The sequence below is a fragment of the Diabrotica undecimpunctata genome, chromosome 2 (genome assembly GCF_040954645.1).
Source record: "Diabrotica undecimpunctata isolate CICGRU chromosome 2, icDiaUnde3, whole genome shotgun sequence".
NCBI lineage: Eukaryota > Metazoa > Arthropoda > Insecta > Coleoptera > Chrysomelidae > Diabrotica > Diabrotica undecimpunctata.
This window is the reverse complement of record NC_092804.1, coordinates 34,607,624-34,623,954: the sequence shown is the minus strand read 5'-3', so window position 1 is coordinate 34,623,954 and position 16,331 is coordinate 34,607,624. Positions and strand designations below refer to the sequence as shown.

The window sequence follows — 16,331 nt, the reverse complement described above, 5'->3', positions numbered from 1 at the left end:
CTAGACTATTAATAGATGATCTGGAACTGGAAGGTGTGGACACCTTCGTCTACCTGGGCTCGCTGCTGACCAAAGACAACAATGCCAGCGAAGAAATTAAAAGAAGAATAGTGCCTGACAAGTGCTATTATGGCTTGAGGAAACAAATGGCCCCAAAACTACCCAGAAAAATTAAAGTTACTATATATAAAACACTAATAAGGCCAGTGTTAACATACGGGTCAGAAACGTGGTCACTTACACAGATCGACCAAGAATTGCTTAAGCGTTTTAAGAGAAAAATTCTAAGGAAAATATATGGAGGATTTCAAAAACAGGGTTTGTGGCGTAAGCGCTACAACTTTGAGTTATACAGAAGTTTTGGGGAATCTGACGTTGTAAAATATATTAAATTACCACGCCTTCTATTTATAGGACATGTATATATATATGTGGCTAAACACCCCTTTAGGGGTTACGCCGCTTACGCTCTCTAGATCTATGTTTTGAGGTAGATCAGTCCTCATGTTCCTTATTTAATTTTCTCAGTTATTTTTCTCCATTGTGTCCTATCTCTGGTTTTTCCTTTCCACTGTCGTATGCCCGCCTTGTTGAGATCATTTACAACTTCTTGTAACCATGTAGATCTTGGTCTTCCACGTCTTCTTTTGCCAGCTGGTGTCCATTCCAATATTGAGAATATCGTCGTAGTTGATCCTGATCTCCATACGTGTCCTAGCCATTTTGCTCTTTGTTGTTTTATTTTACACACTATATCTTCCTTAATTTCTTCCAGTAGCTCAAGGTTCGTTCTTTGTCTAAATTCATTTTCATTTATTTTTATTGGTCCCAGTATTGCTCTTAGTATTTTTCTTTCTTGTATTCTAAGGTTTTCCTCTTGTTTTTTTGTCATGCTGAGGGTTTCGGCTGCATACATCATCGTCGGTCGAATTATTGTTTTGTATACCTTCATTTTCGATTTCTTACTCAATAGTTTATTTTTTAGTAATTTCTTATTTGCATGGAAGGTCTTATTTGCTGTAATAATCCTTTCTTTGATTTCTGTTTCTCTTTCTCCATTGTTTGTTATTAATATTCCCAAGTACTTAAATTTTTCGACTTCTTCAAAAATGTATTCGCCTAGTCTAACCTTTTTGTTTTCGAAGTTTTTATCAAATCTCATTATTTTTGTTTTTTCTTGGTTTATTTTTAATCCCATTACTTTTCCTTCTGTTACCATTTCATTTAACATTTTTTCCATTGTTTTTCTATTTTTTGTTATTAGCACAATATCGTCAGCGTATGCTATTATTTGTCCTTCTCTAGTTCTAAGGGTACCTTTGTTTATTTTCCTGACGATGTATTCCAGGGCAAGATTAAACAGGGTTGCTGATAACGAATCTCCTTGTCTAACCCCTTTATTTATGACAAATTCTTCTGTGTCTCCTACTTGAGTTTTTATACTCACTACAGTTCTACTCATTGTCATTTTTATTAATCGTCTTAATTTGTTTTGTATTCCCATTTCTTTCAGAGCTACCATTAATTTTGATCTTTTTATTGTATCAAATGCTTGCTGAAAATCTATAAAAAGCAGTTCAATTTCTATTTTATATCCATAAGCTTTTTCCATAATTTGTTTAACTGTATGTATGGCATCTGTTGTAGACTTTCCCTTAATAAATCCGCATTGATAGTGTCCTATGATATTCGTCATAGCGTTGGTCAGTCTTCGATGTATTAAGGTCGACATAATTTTATATGCTGTGTTTAATAGCGTCAGTCCTCTGTAGTTATTACACATTTGTTGGTCTCCTTTTTTATGAATCGTGATAATTTGTCCTTTGTTCCATTCTTCCGGCATTTTTTCTTCGTCCCATATGTCTTTTATTAAATTGTACAGTTTTTCTTTTAATTCTTCACCACCATATTTTATAAGTTCCATATTGATCCCGTCTGATCCTGAAGATTTACCATTACGGCTGCTATTTATAATTTCCTCAACTTCCTCTTTTGTTGGTCTTTCTAGCTGGTTTCCTAACATCATTGTCTCTTCTTCTACGTTTTCATTTAGGTCTTGATCTTCTTGCTCTGTTAATAATTCTTTAAAATAGTGAGTCCAAATTTCTTTATACTCTTCATCATTTTCTGATACTTTTCCATTTTTATCTTTTATGCCTTTTATCTTTCCTTTAAAAGTTTTGTTTTGCTCGCTAATTTTCTTATAAAATGCTTTTGTGTTTCTGTTCTTACTTTCTTTTTCTATTTCTTTTATCTTATCATCTAACCAGGCACGTTTAATTTTCCTTATTTTTTTCTTACATTCATTCCTTATTCTATTGTATTCTTCCCTATAATCCTGTCTATTTGTTCTTATCCACATTTGTCTAATTTCTATCTTCTTTTTTAGCATGTTATGGCATTCTTCATTATACCATTCTTGTTTTTTTTGTTTCTTTTTATTCCTATGTGTACATCCGCTGTTTCATTTATACATTTTTTTAAATTTCTCCATTCTGTTTCTATATCCTTTGTATATTTACACTGTTCCTTTAGTTTTTTGTTCATGTCATCAGCATACTTAATCCTTATGTCTGGAGCATTCAGTTTTTCTACGTACCATTTGTCTTTCATTGTCGTGTTTTTTAGAGTTCTTTTGACTTTTTGTTTTACCTTTGCAGTCACCATAAAATGATCTGTGTCTGCATGCGCACCTCTGTAAGTTCTCACGTCCGTAACCGATGTTTGTTTCCTTCTTGTAATCAGAATATGGTCTATTTGGGACCATGTTTTTTGGTCTGGGGAAATCCATGTTACTTTATGGTATTTAGGATGTTCGAAATTTGTACTAATGATAATCATATTGGTACTAGCTGCTAGGTTACATAATCTTTGACCATTGTCATTTGTTTTTTCGTGTAATGTGTGTTTACCTGCTACTTGGTTAATGTAGTCTTCCTTACCTACTTGGGCGTTAAAATCTCCCATTACCAGTATTGTGTCTTCTCTAGGTAAATTCTCCATTTCTCGTTCAAGTTCCTCATACATTTTGTCTTTTTCCTCCGCAGCAGCACTTTCAGTTGGAGCATATACGTTTATGATTGATATATTAAATGGTTTGGCGTTAATTCTCAGGTAAGCCATACGTTCATTTATTGGTTTAAATTGCATAATGTTATTTTTTATTTTTCCCATAATTATGAAAGCAACTCCATATTGACCTTGTTTTCCATGTCCCGAATACTGTAGTGTGTAGTTTTTTTTTATTTATTTCTCCTTGACCTGCCCATCTAATTTCTTGAATCACTGCAATATCAATTTGGTATCTTTCTAGTTCTGAGACAATCTCCTGCATTTTTCCTGGTTCAAGCATTGTTCTGATGTTCCACGTACTTATTTTTAGTTCATCGCGTTTTTTCATTTTTCTATTATATTTTTTCCTGCTCGTCTGTTTTATCTTATCTAATCTATTCATGTCCTTTTCCTTTGTCATTTTCGTTTCCGTTTTTTGTTGTGTGTACGATATTTGTTGTTTTATCGGTTTTTTGGCGTGTCTTGGTTTGCCTTTTCCAGTTCATTCTTCTCTTTGTTCCATTTCCATATAGCCCCGTCAATATTTAATTTTTGATAACCTACTCTGGTGTTCATACCTTTTTCTTGTTGAAATTTTGCAATTTTCCGTATTTCTTGTTGGATCTTCATCTCTTTTTGCGTTAGATCGTTATTGATGTATATTTCTGGCTTTGATGCCCTTAGTTTGTTTTTGTTCTTCATGATTTTAATTTTTTCATTTCTGTTTTTTAGTTTTACAAGACATGTTTTGTCGCCTATGTTATAAGCATCTTCTATTTCTACTTTAATGCCTAATTCTTTTTCCACGAAATTTGCCATAATCTCGTTGACTACATTTGGGTTATTTGTATCCATCGGTAGACCCTGGACAATAACATTGTTAGCCTTTCTCTCTTTCTCGAGCTGTTCTACCTTCATTTTCACTATCTTTAGTTCCTGCTTCATTTCATCATTTTCCTTTTTTAGTTGTTGGTTACTTTGTTTGAATTCATTTATTTCTTTTTTTAATTCTCTGAGGTCATTTCTATATTCTCGTTGTTCTTCTTTTATTCCTTTTACCTCCGTTGTTAGATGTTTTGTTTGATCTGTTAAATTTTGCATCATTTTTAAAAGCTGATCTATTTTGTTTTCATCTTTCTGTTGTTTGGTTGGTGTTCTGGTAAGTTTCTTGCTCTTGTTGAAAATATCTTCATCATCTTCCTTTCGACTTCTTTTTTTATTGTCTTCTGAGGTGTAGTCATCATCGCTATCCATTTTTATTTCTTTTTTATGTATTTTTTACTCTATATTATAGCAAGCGGTAAGTTCTAGTTCTCCGGTCAACCCGTCAGAAGCTCTAGAACTTCTCAAGCAATAATTGAGTATGAAATTTAAATTTATTAAATATTTTATTTCTTCTAAATTTTGTTTATTTAGTTAATATTATTAATTAGCGGATTTCCTTTCTTGGATTTTTGAAACTTTTTGGATAACCGGCAACGTCGCATTCAATTTGATCAAGACTTGTCTTCTTATCTGTTATTAAAAGAACTGGAATTTCTAAATGTCGTTTTGTTTTGAATACAATAAAATGTTTTAAAACTTACTTACAGGTCACTTTTTGCCAATTTTCTTTGCACTGCAGAGAGTTTATGTCCTCATACAATTTTTCACGTATAGTTTGGATTTTATTTCTCACTATTACCTCAAAAATCGGAATAAACACTGGTAAAAATGTTTAACACTTTTATTTCGCACAACGCGCTGTTGCCTCTTCATCTATAGGACATGTAATTAAGCTAAATAAAGATGCAACGATCAGAAAAATTTTCAACCCAAGAGGACCAGTCAGAAGACGAGCCAGAAGAAGACCAAAACTTAGGTATCAAGATAACGATGATCTAAAATCCATCGGAGTTAAAGCATGAAAAAGAGGTGCTAGAGACAGGGGCGAATGGAAGATTGTTCTGATGAAGGCTTTGGCTCATAACGAGCTGTAATGCCACTGATGATGAATGGAGACTTTAAGCATTTCAGTTTATCCATTTGTTCAGTATTTTCATTTTTTATTTGGATTCTTGTTATGACTTTACCCCTCTTAATGACTATGGTTTATGTTTTCTTTATTTTTATTGTTAAACCTAACTGTTCCACAGTATCACAAATTGTGTTTAGAAGCTTTTACAGGTCTTTCTCACTCCCAGCCATAATGACTGTATCGTCGGCGTAATAAATGTTATTTATATTTTCACTATTTATTTTGATCCTTTCTGTACAATTTTCAAGTACTTGTGTAAATAACTTTCCAGATTATATATTAAATAGTAATAGTGAAAGAACACAGCCTTGGCTCAAAGCCATAAACTTTTTTATCAAATTAATTTTTTTTGGCTTTTTATATACATTCAGTTAAAAACAGTACACCTCTAGCAAATTGATGATAATACCGTATCCATTACAATCAACAATTCGAATATCTTGAAATATTATTTTTGACATTCCCAATGTTTCTTAAGGGAATCAGCAATGTGTTTTAAAATTTAGATAACAGTATAACAAATAATTCTTGGTTTATGTTCACACCTGTGCAAAAATAACATTTGTTATTTGCTTTGTGTTGATCACCGTTATAGAAATGAATCTTCTTGATGAAGGTGATCAAAAATTCAAAATTAAAAAAAAACGGAAATAAACCTTTAGTTTTAATTTTAAGGTTACAATGTCGTTTTACAAATGTTTTTTGTCTTTAAAATATCATACTGTGAATGTGCTTAAACTTCCAACCAACAGTTTTTAATTTTCACAGCTGCAAAAAATTGGAAAATATTATAATTAAAATTCTCTTCAGATTATAAAAAACATCAGATGCACAAATAAACAGAAACATCATCCATCATCAAGCCTGATTAATTAAGATTAATAATATTTGGAAAATGCCCTATCTTAGTAGCATTTTGTTTCTTCTTTTATTCTTTGACGAAAGTTTGTAGACCTTTACCAGGGTGGTTGTATAAAACTTACAATCTTGTAGAACGGGCAAACATTAACAAAGGCAATTATAGTCCGAGATGTGGAATTAAATTTTATTACAGAATTCTCAAAATATTAAATAAGTCAAACTAAAAAAAAGAGCAGTTGTGCATGAAGGACACGTTGGGCTGCATAATTTAGACGTCCACTATGGTTTCATCAAAAAAATGTAATTTTTAGGTTTTAAAAATATGACTGCATTTGCCCATTCTGTAATAGGTTACAGAATGGACGAAGAAATTTTCTCTAATGTATGCTAAGCAGACGATTCCATAGTATTGACACAGTCTGTGACGATATGTAGAGACTCCTACATCAATTTATTCCGACAGCAAGTAAATTTAATATAAAAGCGTTAACAAACCAAATAAAAAGTATGAAAACCAAACAGGCTCTAGAGGCCTAAGGCTTCAATTGGTTTTTTCCATTTTTTTCTATCTTGTGCTAGGTTTCTCCAGTTTTGTACTTCTAACAATTCCAAGTCCTCTTTTACCGATTCCATCCATTTTCTTCGTGGTCATCTGGTCATCCTCCCTTTCTTCATTTTACATCAGCTTCAGTATTTATTAATGCTGTGAGACTCTTCATTCCTGCATTCTAGCTAAGTATCCGAGCCATCTTAGTCTTTGAACTTTCGTAATATTTGAAATTTTTTGTTGTCCATGTACTTGCATTATTTAATTATTTGTTTTTCTTTCCCAGATATGCCCATCTTTTATTCCTTCCAAATGCTTTTAAGTATCTTTCGCTCCCACATAGCTTCAGTTCTATGGTTTTGCTTAAGATCCAGGTCTCGCTAGCATAAAGTTGGTCGGATAACCGTTGTATATATTCTTCTGTTTGCTTCTCTTGATATTTGTTTTGATCTTAGCATCTTACTTAGAGTTCCAGCACTTTTACTACCTTTAGCCATTCTTTTTTTTAATTCCTTGAGTCTCTTCATTTCTGTTTGTTATAGTTTTCCCAAATAAACTGACTATCTCAAAATTATATTTCTTGTCTGGAATAGACACTTTCCAAAAGTGTCCTAAATGTTCATTATTTCCGTTCATCTCTATATACTTTGTTTTCTCTTCATCTACTTGCAGCCCATACTCCCTGGCTGTTTTCTCGAGTCTTTTAAATATTTCTCTTAATTCTGTTGGTCTTCTTGTTATTAGGGCAAGGTCGTCCGCGTATGCTACGTATTAATTTCTGTGGTGGTAGATTGAGCCTTTAGTGTGTATGTGGCTTTCCTTGGAATTTTTTCCAGTATTAGATTAAAAAATACAGTAAACAGATCGCTTTGTTATGGGCCTCAAATGATATTACAGCTGTCAGAGACATGACGTTCTATCATACCTTTACTTTTGGTATTATTCAGAAGGGATTTGGTTAGTCGTATTCTTTTATCCTTCTGCTTTATTTTTGTATGTAGGCTTTAAAGTCTGTTTTTCTTTAATATAAGCCTTCGAAATTGTTTAAATTATCGCACCATCTGTTCTCGGTCTGTCAATACTTCTTCGTCCATTTGGTGATTTATCTCGTGCTATTCATACTATCCTATCCTCTTCCCTTCTACTAATGTGTTCGTTCCACTACTGTTTCCACTACTGTTTCCATTTTGTCACCCATCCATTTATGTCTTCTATGCATGCTATTCTTATATTTTCGCTTCTCTCCCTATCCAACAGACTTTTCCTAATATTCGTCGGAGTATTTTTATCTCTGTTGTTTTTAGTAGTCGTCTCGTTTTAGATATGTCAGGCCTTGTCTCCGTCATGTATGTTGATATAAGTCTAATTGCTGCTTTATAAATCCTTGTTTTTATGTCTTGTCTTATGTGTTTGTTCTTTCAGATTGTGTCATTAGAAGATACCGCCGCTTTACTTGCTTTTAAGCTTTGTTGTCTTCTTCAACATCTCCGTAACTAGTTATATCTATTTCTAGATATCTAAACCTTGGTTCCTGCTTTATTTATCTATATTTCTTCGTGGTCGTCCTCCCTTTTCTTCTTTTTACATCAGCTTTAGTATTTATTAATGCTTTGAGACTCTGTCAATACTTCTCTCGGTCTGTCAATACTTCTTCGTCCATTTGGTGATTTATCTCGTGCTATTCGTACTATCCTATCCTCTTCCCTTCTGCTAATGTGTTTGTTTCACTACTATTTCCATTTTGTCACCCGTCCATTTATGTCTTCTATATTGCATGCTATTCTTATGTTTTCGCTTCTCTCCCTATCCAACAGACTTTTCCTAATATTCGTCGGAGTATTTTTATCTCTGTTGTTTCTAGTAGTCGTCTCGTTTTAGATATGTCAGGCCTTGTCTCCGCCATGAATGTTGATATAAGTCTAATTGCTTTATAAATCCTTGTTTTTGTGTCTTGTCTTAGGTGTTTGTTCTTCCAGATTGCGTCATTAGGAGATACCGCAGCTTTACTTGCTTTTAAGCTTTGTTGTCTTCTTTAACATCTCCGTAACTAGCTATATCTATTTCCAGATGTCTAAACCTTGCTTCCTGCTGTATTTATCCAAAAAGTCAAAATATTTTAGTGTGTCGATAAATTTATGTCTGGTTATTTTGTTATATGCTTGCCGAAAAACAATGATGAACAATATGTTTAGTGACATACTGAATTCATATCCACTAGCCAGGATCTGTTTAATTGTAAAAATTTGGTCTATTACTGATTTATTGGCTCTAAAAACAGCTTGATATTCACCCAGGTTTTCTTTAATGTTGGCAATAATTCTATTTCTGATCGATATAGCTAGAACTTTATGCATTGTGTCTTGTAATGCTATACCCCTGTAGTTTTTACATTTCTAAAAATTTATTTTTTTGTGTTATTGGGCATAGCAGTTCTTTTCTCCACTATTGCATTTACTCTTTGATCCATAATTCACGTATCAACTCTGTGATTTCTTCCTGTAGGCTTTGTCCACCTTCCTTTAGGAACTGTGCTATGATGCCATTTTTACCAAATGCTTTAATGTTTTTTAAACTTTTTATTAAGTCTAGATATATTTCTCATTTTCTTGATTTTTCATCATTGTTATTCTGGTTTATTGTTTCTTCTAGTGGCTGCTGTATTTGAAAATATTGTTCTTTATCGGTGTTTAGTAGAGTTTTAAAGTATCTGGCCCATCTTCCCAGTTTTTCGTTAATTCCTCCTACTAAATATCCGTCCTCATATTTATAATATATATTTATTATGTAGTGAGTTATATAATTTTTTTTAATATTATTTTTGATCTTTTTACATCAGTTAGATATCTATTTAGACATGTAGCATTTGGGATATAATAAACAAAACAGTATATATTAATTTAAAAATTTCTTAATAAAATATTTTATCATTAAAATTGAAGAAGCTCTAAAGGTATAAATCATTTCAAAGGTCCAGTTCTACTCAGTATATTCCTAGATTTGTGTGCGATTCTGGTGATCATTAGATGTTTAGTCCTACATTAACTACCAATAAAAGATTAACTCTTTTGTTACAGAATAAGTTTCAAATTATGTATCACCTAGCAATAAATACTGGCATTTACAAAAAATAACATGTCGATGACATTTTAACAGATGCCAATAATAAACAAATAAATTTTATTATAATATGAAAAATGAAAACATAAATAATAAAAAGGCATTTCAGGAAGAGAAATCAATGCTAACAAAGGTTAGCAGGAACTAGGCTGCTGCAAATAAAATTAAGATTGTTATACCGTTTCCCAACACTAATAAGGAAGATGGAATCTAAAAATCGTAAAATAGCAGTATTTTTTATCAATTATGTAAAAAAATACCTGGACTATATATTAACTAATTTGTGTTGGGAATACATTTCTATTAGCCTGATTTATGTTTTATTGTTATTTTCGCAGTACATCAAATTTTAATGTGCTCAAGAAGTTTTTTTAAACGAAGTAAATTGCCTCAATAAATAAGGGTTAAAAGATTATCTTAAAAGCTATCAATCTAAATCACAAATATCTACTCACCTTTCTCGCCTGTGGTTGCGCCGGTTGAGTCATGAACGTCCTCAAGGTCGCCAAAGGGGTGGGCAGCCCCCCCAGCATGGCCTGTAAATGCACGGTGGGGGTTTGCATGTGCAAGGGGCCCGCGGCAGCTGCGGCAGCCGCTGGTATAGGGACGGCGACCATTTTCTGGAGGGGGACTCCCCATGGGAGGTACCATGACCCTGGATGGTGCTGCATTTTCTGCTGTTTGATCGATAACTTAGTCACTTTCCGAATGGAGGGTGAGGGGAAGGTCTCAACCTAGTTTTCGCTAGTTAGGGACCATTTGGCGTGTTTTGTTATTGTCACTTTCGCGACTCGCACGGAGTTCACAGCGGTATCTGAAACAAGGAAACATTTTAATCTGGCTCTTATACTTGTGGTTATAAATAGCGGTGGGAACGAAAACTTGTTTTTATTAAATAATTTACATTAAGAGGCAACTAAGACGTACAAGTAGTAAGGAAACTTTAGTAAAGCAGTAATTAATTAACCTATATTTTTTCTAATAGCGTTCGTTTTAATGAAAGGCAAAAGTCATTCAAATGCCTTTATACCTAATGTCATACAGTTTTTATATATAAAAATTTACCCTTTCGGAGTTTGTTTCTTCTTAAAATGTTCTTTTATTATACCGAATTTCTCGTAATACTTATTTCCCATAATAATAATTTGATTATATTTCTCGAAATAAAATAAATTTTTTTATTTGTTTTTCAGTTTTTAACAGTTTTGCTTTTTATCAAAATATTTTTTGTATTCTTTAAAATGTCTAGGGACATAATATCAGAAGGTTTATTTGTTTTGTCAAAAATTAGTTTGAGTTAATAGAAGATTGCTAACCAACGTTTTTAAAGTTCTCAACATGTTATAATATTTTTCTTATTTTTACTTCCTCTGAGGTTGATATGAATATAGATTATACAATGCAAAAACTACTTATGGAATAAAATAACTTTTGACCCAAATTAGTATGTTTTGCAGGGTATACAGAAAACTAGAAGGAAATAGAAAAACAGTAGTTAAGTTGTTATGACTTTTCGTTAATATCGAGATACAAGGCGATTGTTGAAAAATTTAGAAAATTACAGGGTTATAAATCTTCTTTATTACGAGAAATTCTAAAGAACTTTTCTAAAGAAGGATTCAGTGACGGACAAAAAAATGTTTTTTGGGTATCTAACTGAGGAAATTTAATACCAACTGATGTGTTATGAGGCACCCGATATGTTTTGATATTTTTTGTTTACATTTTTATTTCTCTTTCATTTGATATCACATATTATATTATATATATTTTCAGTCGTTGGAGCTACCATGCAAATAAAATGTTTATTTCACATCACGTTAGATGTGAAGACAGAAACAAAAACTAAGTAATACATTTTATTATGCAGATAATAATATCCTTCACAGTTTTATTTCACAGTAATAAGGCCAATGAACCTAAAAACTAGGAATAAAAAATTTAAAAACAACAAACTACATTGCAATAAATCTAATCTAATTCTGTAGGAAGGTTTAGAATTAATCTAAAAAAGCTTGTGGCTAAAACTAAATTAGAGAGGATACAAGTATCCCGTTTGAGAGATCCATCAACAAAAGAGCAAGTCACACTAAAAATTAAAGAAGAGCTCACCAAAATAGAAATTATTTCTACTAAATATGTGAACAGGAAATGGCATATGTTAAAAGATGCTCTTATACGCACATGTGAGACAACACTAACACCTAAGCTGATCAAGAACAAAAATGAATAGATGACCGATGAGATTCTGGATCTGATGGAAGCCAGGAGATCTTATAAAGCCAAAGACAAAACATGTATAATATCATACACACAGAAATAAGGAGAAAGATTAGAGATGCAAAGGAAAGATGGTATAGTGACAGACGCGAAGAGATTGAACAGTTGGTAGAGAAACATGATAACTTAAACCTTTATAAAAAAATTAGGGAAATAACAGGCACTAATATTAAGAAATAATCAAACATTCTGCTGGATAAAAACGGCAAAATCATTATAGACATCGGTGAAAGGCTTAAAATATGGCAGGAATATATTCAAGAGCTATTTAAAGACGAACAGACTGAGATAGTACTAGACCAGGAAAAGTTCGACAACGGCCCAGACGTAACAGAAGATGAGGTATTAGAGGCGATAAAGCGAACAAAGAACAACAAGGCAACAGGTCCTGACGAAATACCTATAGACATAATACGGTTAATAAAAGAACAGCAAATTAGAATATTGGTCGACTTATTCAATACAATATACAGTGCAGGAATCATTCCCAGAGATTCGCTGATGTCAACATTCATAACACTACCAAAAAAACCAAATGCAAAAGAATGCCAAGACCACCGGATAATAAGTTTAATGAGTCATACGCTCAAAATATTTTTTTAAATTATACACCGGAGAATACACAACAAACTTACTTGAGCAGGAGATAAGTGACACACAATTTGAATTTAGAAATGTACTGGAAACAAGGAAAGCCCTGTTCGCTGTGAATGTACTTGTGCAAAGGTGCATGGATGTTAATCAGCCAGTATATATGTGTTTTTTGGATTACAACAAAGCCTTCGATAAGGTCAGACATAACCGTCTTATCGAATTACTTGAAAAGAAATTCTTCAAATTATTCTTCTTCTTCTTTCAGTACCCTGTCCGATTATCGAACGTTGGCGATTATATTGGCAATAATAAATTTGTTGACAGCGGCTCTAAATAAATTAGCGGTGGTCTCTTAATACCATTCTCGGAGATTTCGGAGCCATGATATTCTTCGTCGGCCTGGGCCTCTCCTTCCGGCTGTCTTATTCTGTATTATGAGGTGTAGAAGGTTATACCTCTCTGGATGTCTCATTACATGACCGAAATATTGTAACTTTTGAATTTTTTTTTTCAGGATCAGGATCATTAGCGCTATCTATTATAATCAGATCGCTGTGGTAAAAGAAAATAACGTCTTTTCAAATGAAATACAGATTGAGAGGTATGTCAGGCAGGACTGTGTCCTGTCTCCTACTTTGTTCAATTTGTATTCAGAGGAAATAATCCAGGAAGCACTAGAAGAACTAACTATGGGAATAAAAGTAAATGGCCGACCAATCAATAATATACGGTTTGCCGACGACACTATTTTATTAGCGGAATGTCTTGAGGATTTGCAACAAATGGTTGACAGAGTGGTAGAAGTCAGTGAAGAAAACGGACTGTCCCTAAATACAAAAAGGCACAATTTATGGTAATTATAAAAGCCCAACAGCGCCAAGAAAACATAACAATATATGGAAAACAAATTAAAAAAGTTGAAAAATATAAATATCTGGGTACAATAATTAACGAAAATAATGAGTACACAGAAGAGATTAAGGCAAGAAATTCTTTCAACAAACCGAAAAAAGTACTCTGCAGCAGGGACATTTCAATTTCTTTAAAGATAAGACTTCTGAGACATTTAAAAAATTTAAAAAAAACTTACGTTCTAATATATAAACCTTTTAAAGTTTTATAGATATGTCATTTATTATCCTGTAATTATTGCCACTTAAATATAATTCAGCCACTTGGTTTGTGCATGAACGTAGACAAAAATATTATGTTTATAAATGCGATGATTCAACTAGGTCTGATAGCCTCGTTGGACAATTTCAGTTTTCATGCAATGGACTTCTTTTATAAATATTTATTTTACTTAAAAAGGGAAATCTTTTTAGCCCGCGATTAGTACCACTGTTAGAATTTATCTAACATTTTTATTTTTTTTTTGTATTACTTTTCTTTCGCGCCTCGTATATTTATCTCCGGCCAGCTATGCCCCACTCAATGTTTTGTCTAGTCACTCCCATGTTTAATTTAGAATGAAATCAACAAGAATCTGTTCAGTGCGCTATGAAAGTTGTCAGTGTCGGGATAATACGGTACTGATTACGTAGTTACTAATTTTGAATTATATTAAAATATTTTTTGTGGGCTAGACTAAATTTGGACTTTGTTATTGTTTGTGATAAGGTACGAGAGGGAACAGCAACGGTTGCTAGCCCTTTGTGAGGCTATAGAAGTTGATATGCAACAAGATGAAGTCGATCAATCGGACACAGATGTTTCAGAGGCCGCTTTCTCAAGTGACGAACTAGATAAATCAAATTTAGAAAGATCTGAAAGAAGTAGTCCCTATTATACTGGTAAAGATGGTACTAAATGGTTAGTGCATCAAAATCAAAACAAAGTTGGAAAAACCAGCCCTCAAAATATTGTTACACAGATACCAGGTGTAAAAGGTATTGCAAAAGAAGCCAAAACAATATTGGATTGTTGGAAACTTTTTTTCTCGGATGAAATCATTCAATATATTACAGATTGTACCAACGAGAAATTTAAAAAAATTAGACTCACCAGAAATGCAAAACATTACACTCCTACATATTTTGACGAAATGAGTGCATTTTGCGGGCTTTTATACCTTGCTGTTGTAAAAAGAGCCCAACATTTAAATACTTCAGAACTTTGGAGCACGGACGGAACGGCCCCATAATACTTTCCTGCTACTATGTCAGAACGCCGTTTTCACTCTTTGGTGCAAGCTATTAGGTTTAATGATATTGAATCTAGAGTAAAAAGAGTCCAAGAAGATCATTTGGCGCCTGTGCGATAAGTTCTGGATAACTTTGTTGGGAAGTGTTTATAACATTACTCAGTGGGTAGTTACATAACAGTGAATGAAATGCTTGAGGGTTTCAGAGGGAGATGCAAGTTCCGCCAGTATATTGCAAATAAACCTGCGAAATATGGCATAAAAATCTACGCTGTTATAGACTCTCGAATGTTTTATACACATAACATTGAAATTTATGCAAATAAACAACCAACTGGTCCATATGAACTAAAGAATGATGCTCATATTGTTGTAACAAGACTTTTAAGATATTGTAGTGGTACTGGACGAAATTTAACTATGGACAATTACTTTACATCTGTATCTTTGTCTAATGAGTTGGTACACAATCACCGTATAACGTTAGTTGGCACATTACGTAAGAACAAGTGAGAGGTTCCCCCAATTTTCTTAGACAAGTAAATTTCGAAAAAGAAATAGCAGCATGTTTGCTTGGGTAGTCGATCCCAATAAATGCGTTCTTACCTCATATGTACCAAAATCTAATAGAAATGTGCTGATGCTGTCGACGTTTCACAAAGATGATGAAATTGATCCAGAAAGTGGCGATGCAATGACACCTTCAGTCATAACATTCTATAATCTAACAAAAGGAGCTGTTGATGTGCTGGACAGGATGAAGGTAGAATATTCGACTACAAGAGTGAGCAACTGTTGGCCTTTAACTGTTTTTTGTTCTTTACTCAATATTGCTGGCATAAATTCACAAATTGTTTACTACAGCAATACAGACACAAAGCTCAAACGAAGAATATATCTGACAGATCTTGCTAAGCAACTTACGAAGCCCTATATTGTTCGTCGATCAAGTATTACATCACTGTCAATTCCACTAAGGCAAAAAATTAGAAATATTCTAGGAAATAAAGCCATTCCAGTTGATGCTGCCGAACTAAATGACGCGAATGCGAAATTTCGTTGTTTCTTTTGCCCGAAGAAAAAAAAAACAGATTTACTCAGCACCGATGTCATACCTGTTTGAAATCCGTATGTAAAGAGCATATTGCAGAAACAGTTTTGACTTGCGCTGAGTGTATTAATAGAGGAGAAGATTCCTAAATTAATAACTTGTTATTTTTTGTTGTTAATTTTTTGGTTGTAAACAGTTCTTTAATAAAACCGTTAAAAAAATTGCATAAAGTTGTCATTTGCAACAGTTATACTAAATTATATTTTATCATACCAGTCGTTCAATTTTCCAATAAATATATTAAATACATAAATAAAATAACAATATAACCTATGAAAAATACTGACAAGTAGCAAATACCTTAAAAAAGGGAACAGCATTATTATGTTAGATAAAAGTTAACACGGTACCTACGGCGGGAGATTCATAAGCGGTACCGATCGCGGGTCAAGTAACTATCAGTCCACTGTTATCAAATATCGTTAGTAACTCTACCTATGCTTTTAAACTAATTTCATATGTATTTTTGTTTGTTATTATTTTCATTTCAACTATGTACATGCACAATATTTCGCAAACAATTTTGTGATATATGTAACATTTGCGTAGTATTTTGGGTCAGAAGTCGAAAGTTATTGGGAACGATGCAACGTGCCAACCTTGGCAAATA

General features: G+C 33.0%; 1 protein-coding gene across 4 annotated transcripts in view; it reads right to left on the bottom strand.

The window, feature by feature from the left end:
• The window catches only part of LOC140434400 (pseudouridylate synthase RPUSD2-like), a 927,331-nt gene that overhangs the window by 658,091 nt on the left and 252,909 nt on the right, over positions 1 to 16,331 (bottom strand). For all 4 annotated transcript variants that reach the window (XM_072522617.1, XM_072522616.1, XM_072522618.1 and 1 more), the window contains one exon: positions 10,049 to 10,407. In XM_072522617.1, coding sequence (XP_072378718.1) covers positions 10,049 to 10,264 — 216 coding nt within the window. In that variant the 5' untranslated portion in view covers positions 10,265 to 10,407. The remainder of the gene's footprint in view (positions 1 to 10,048; positions 10,408 to 16,331) is intronic.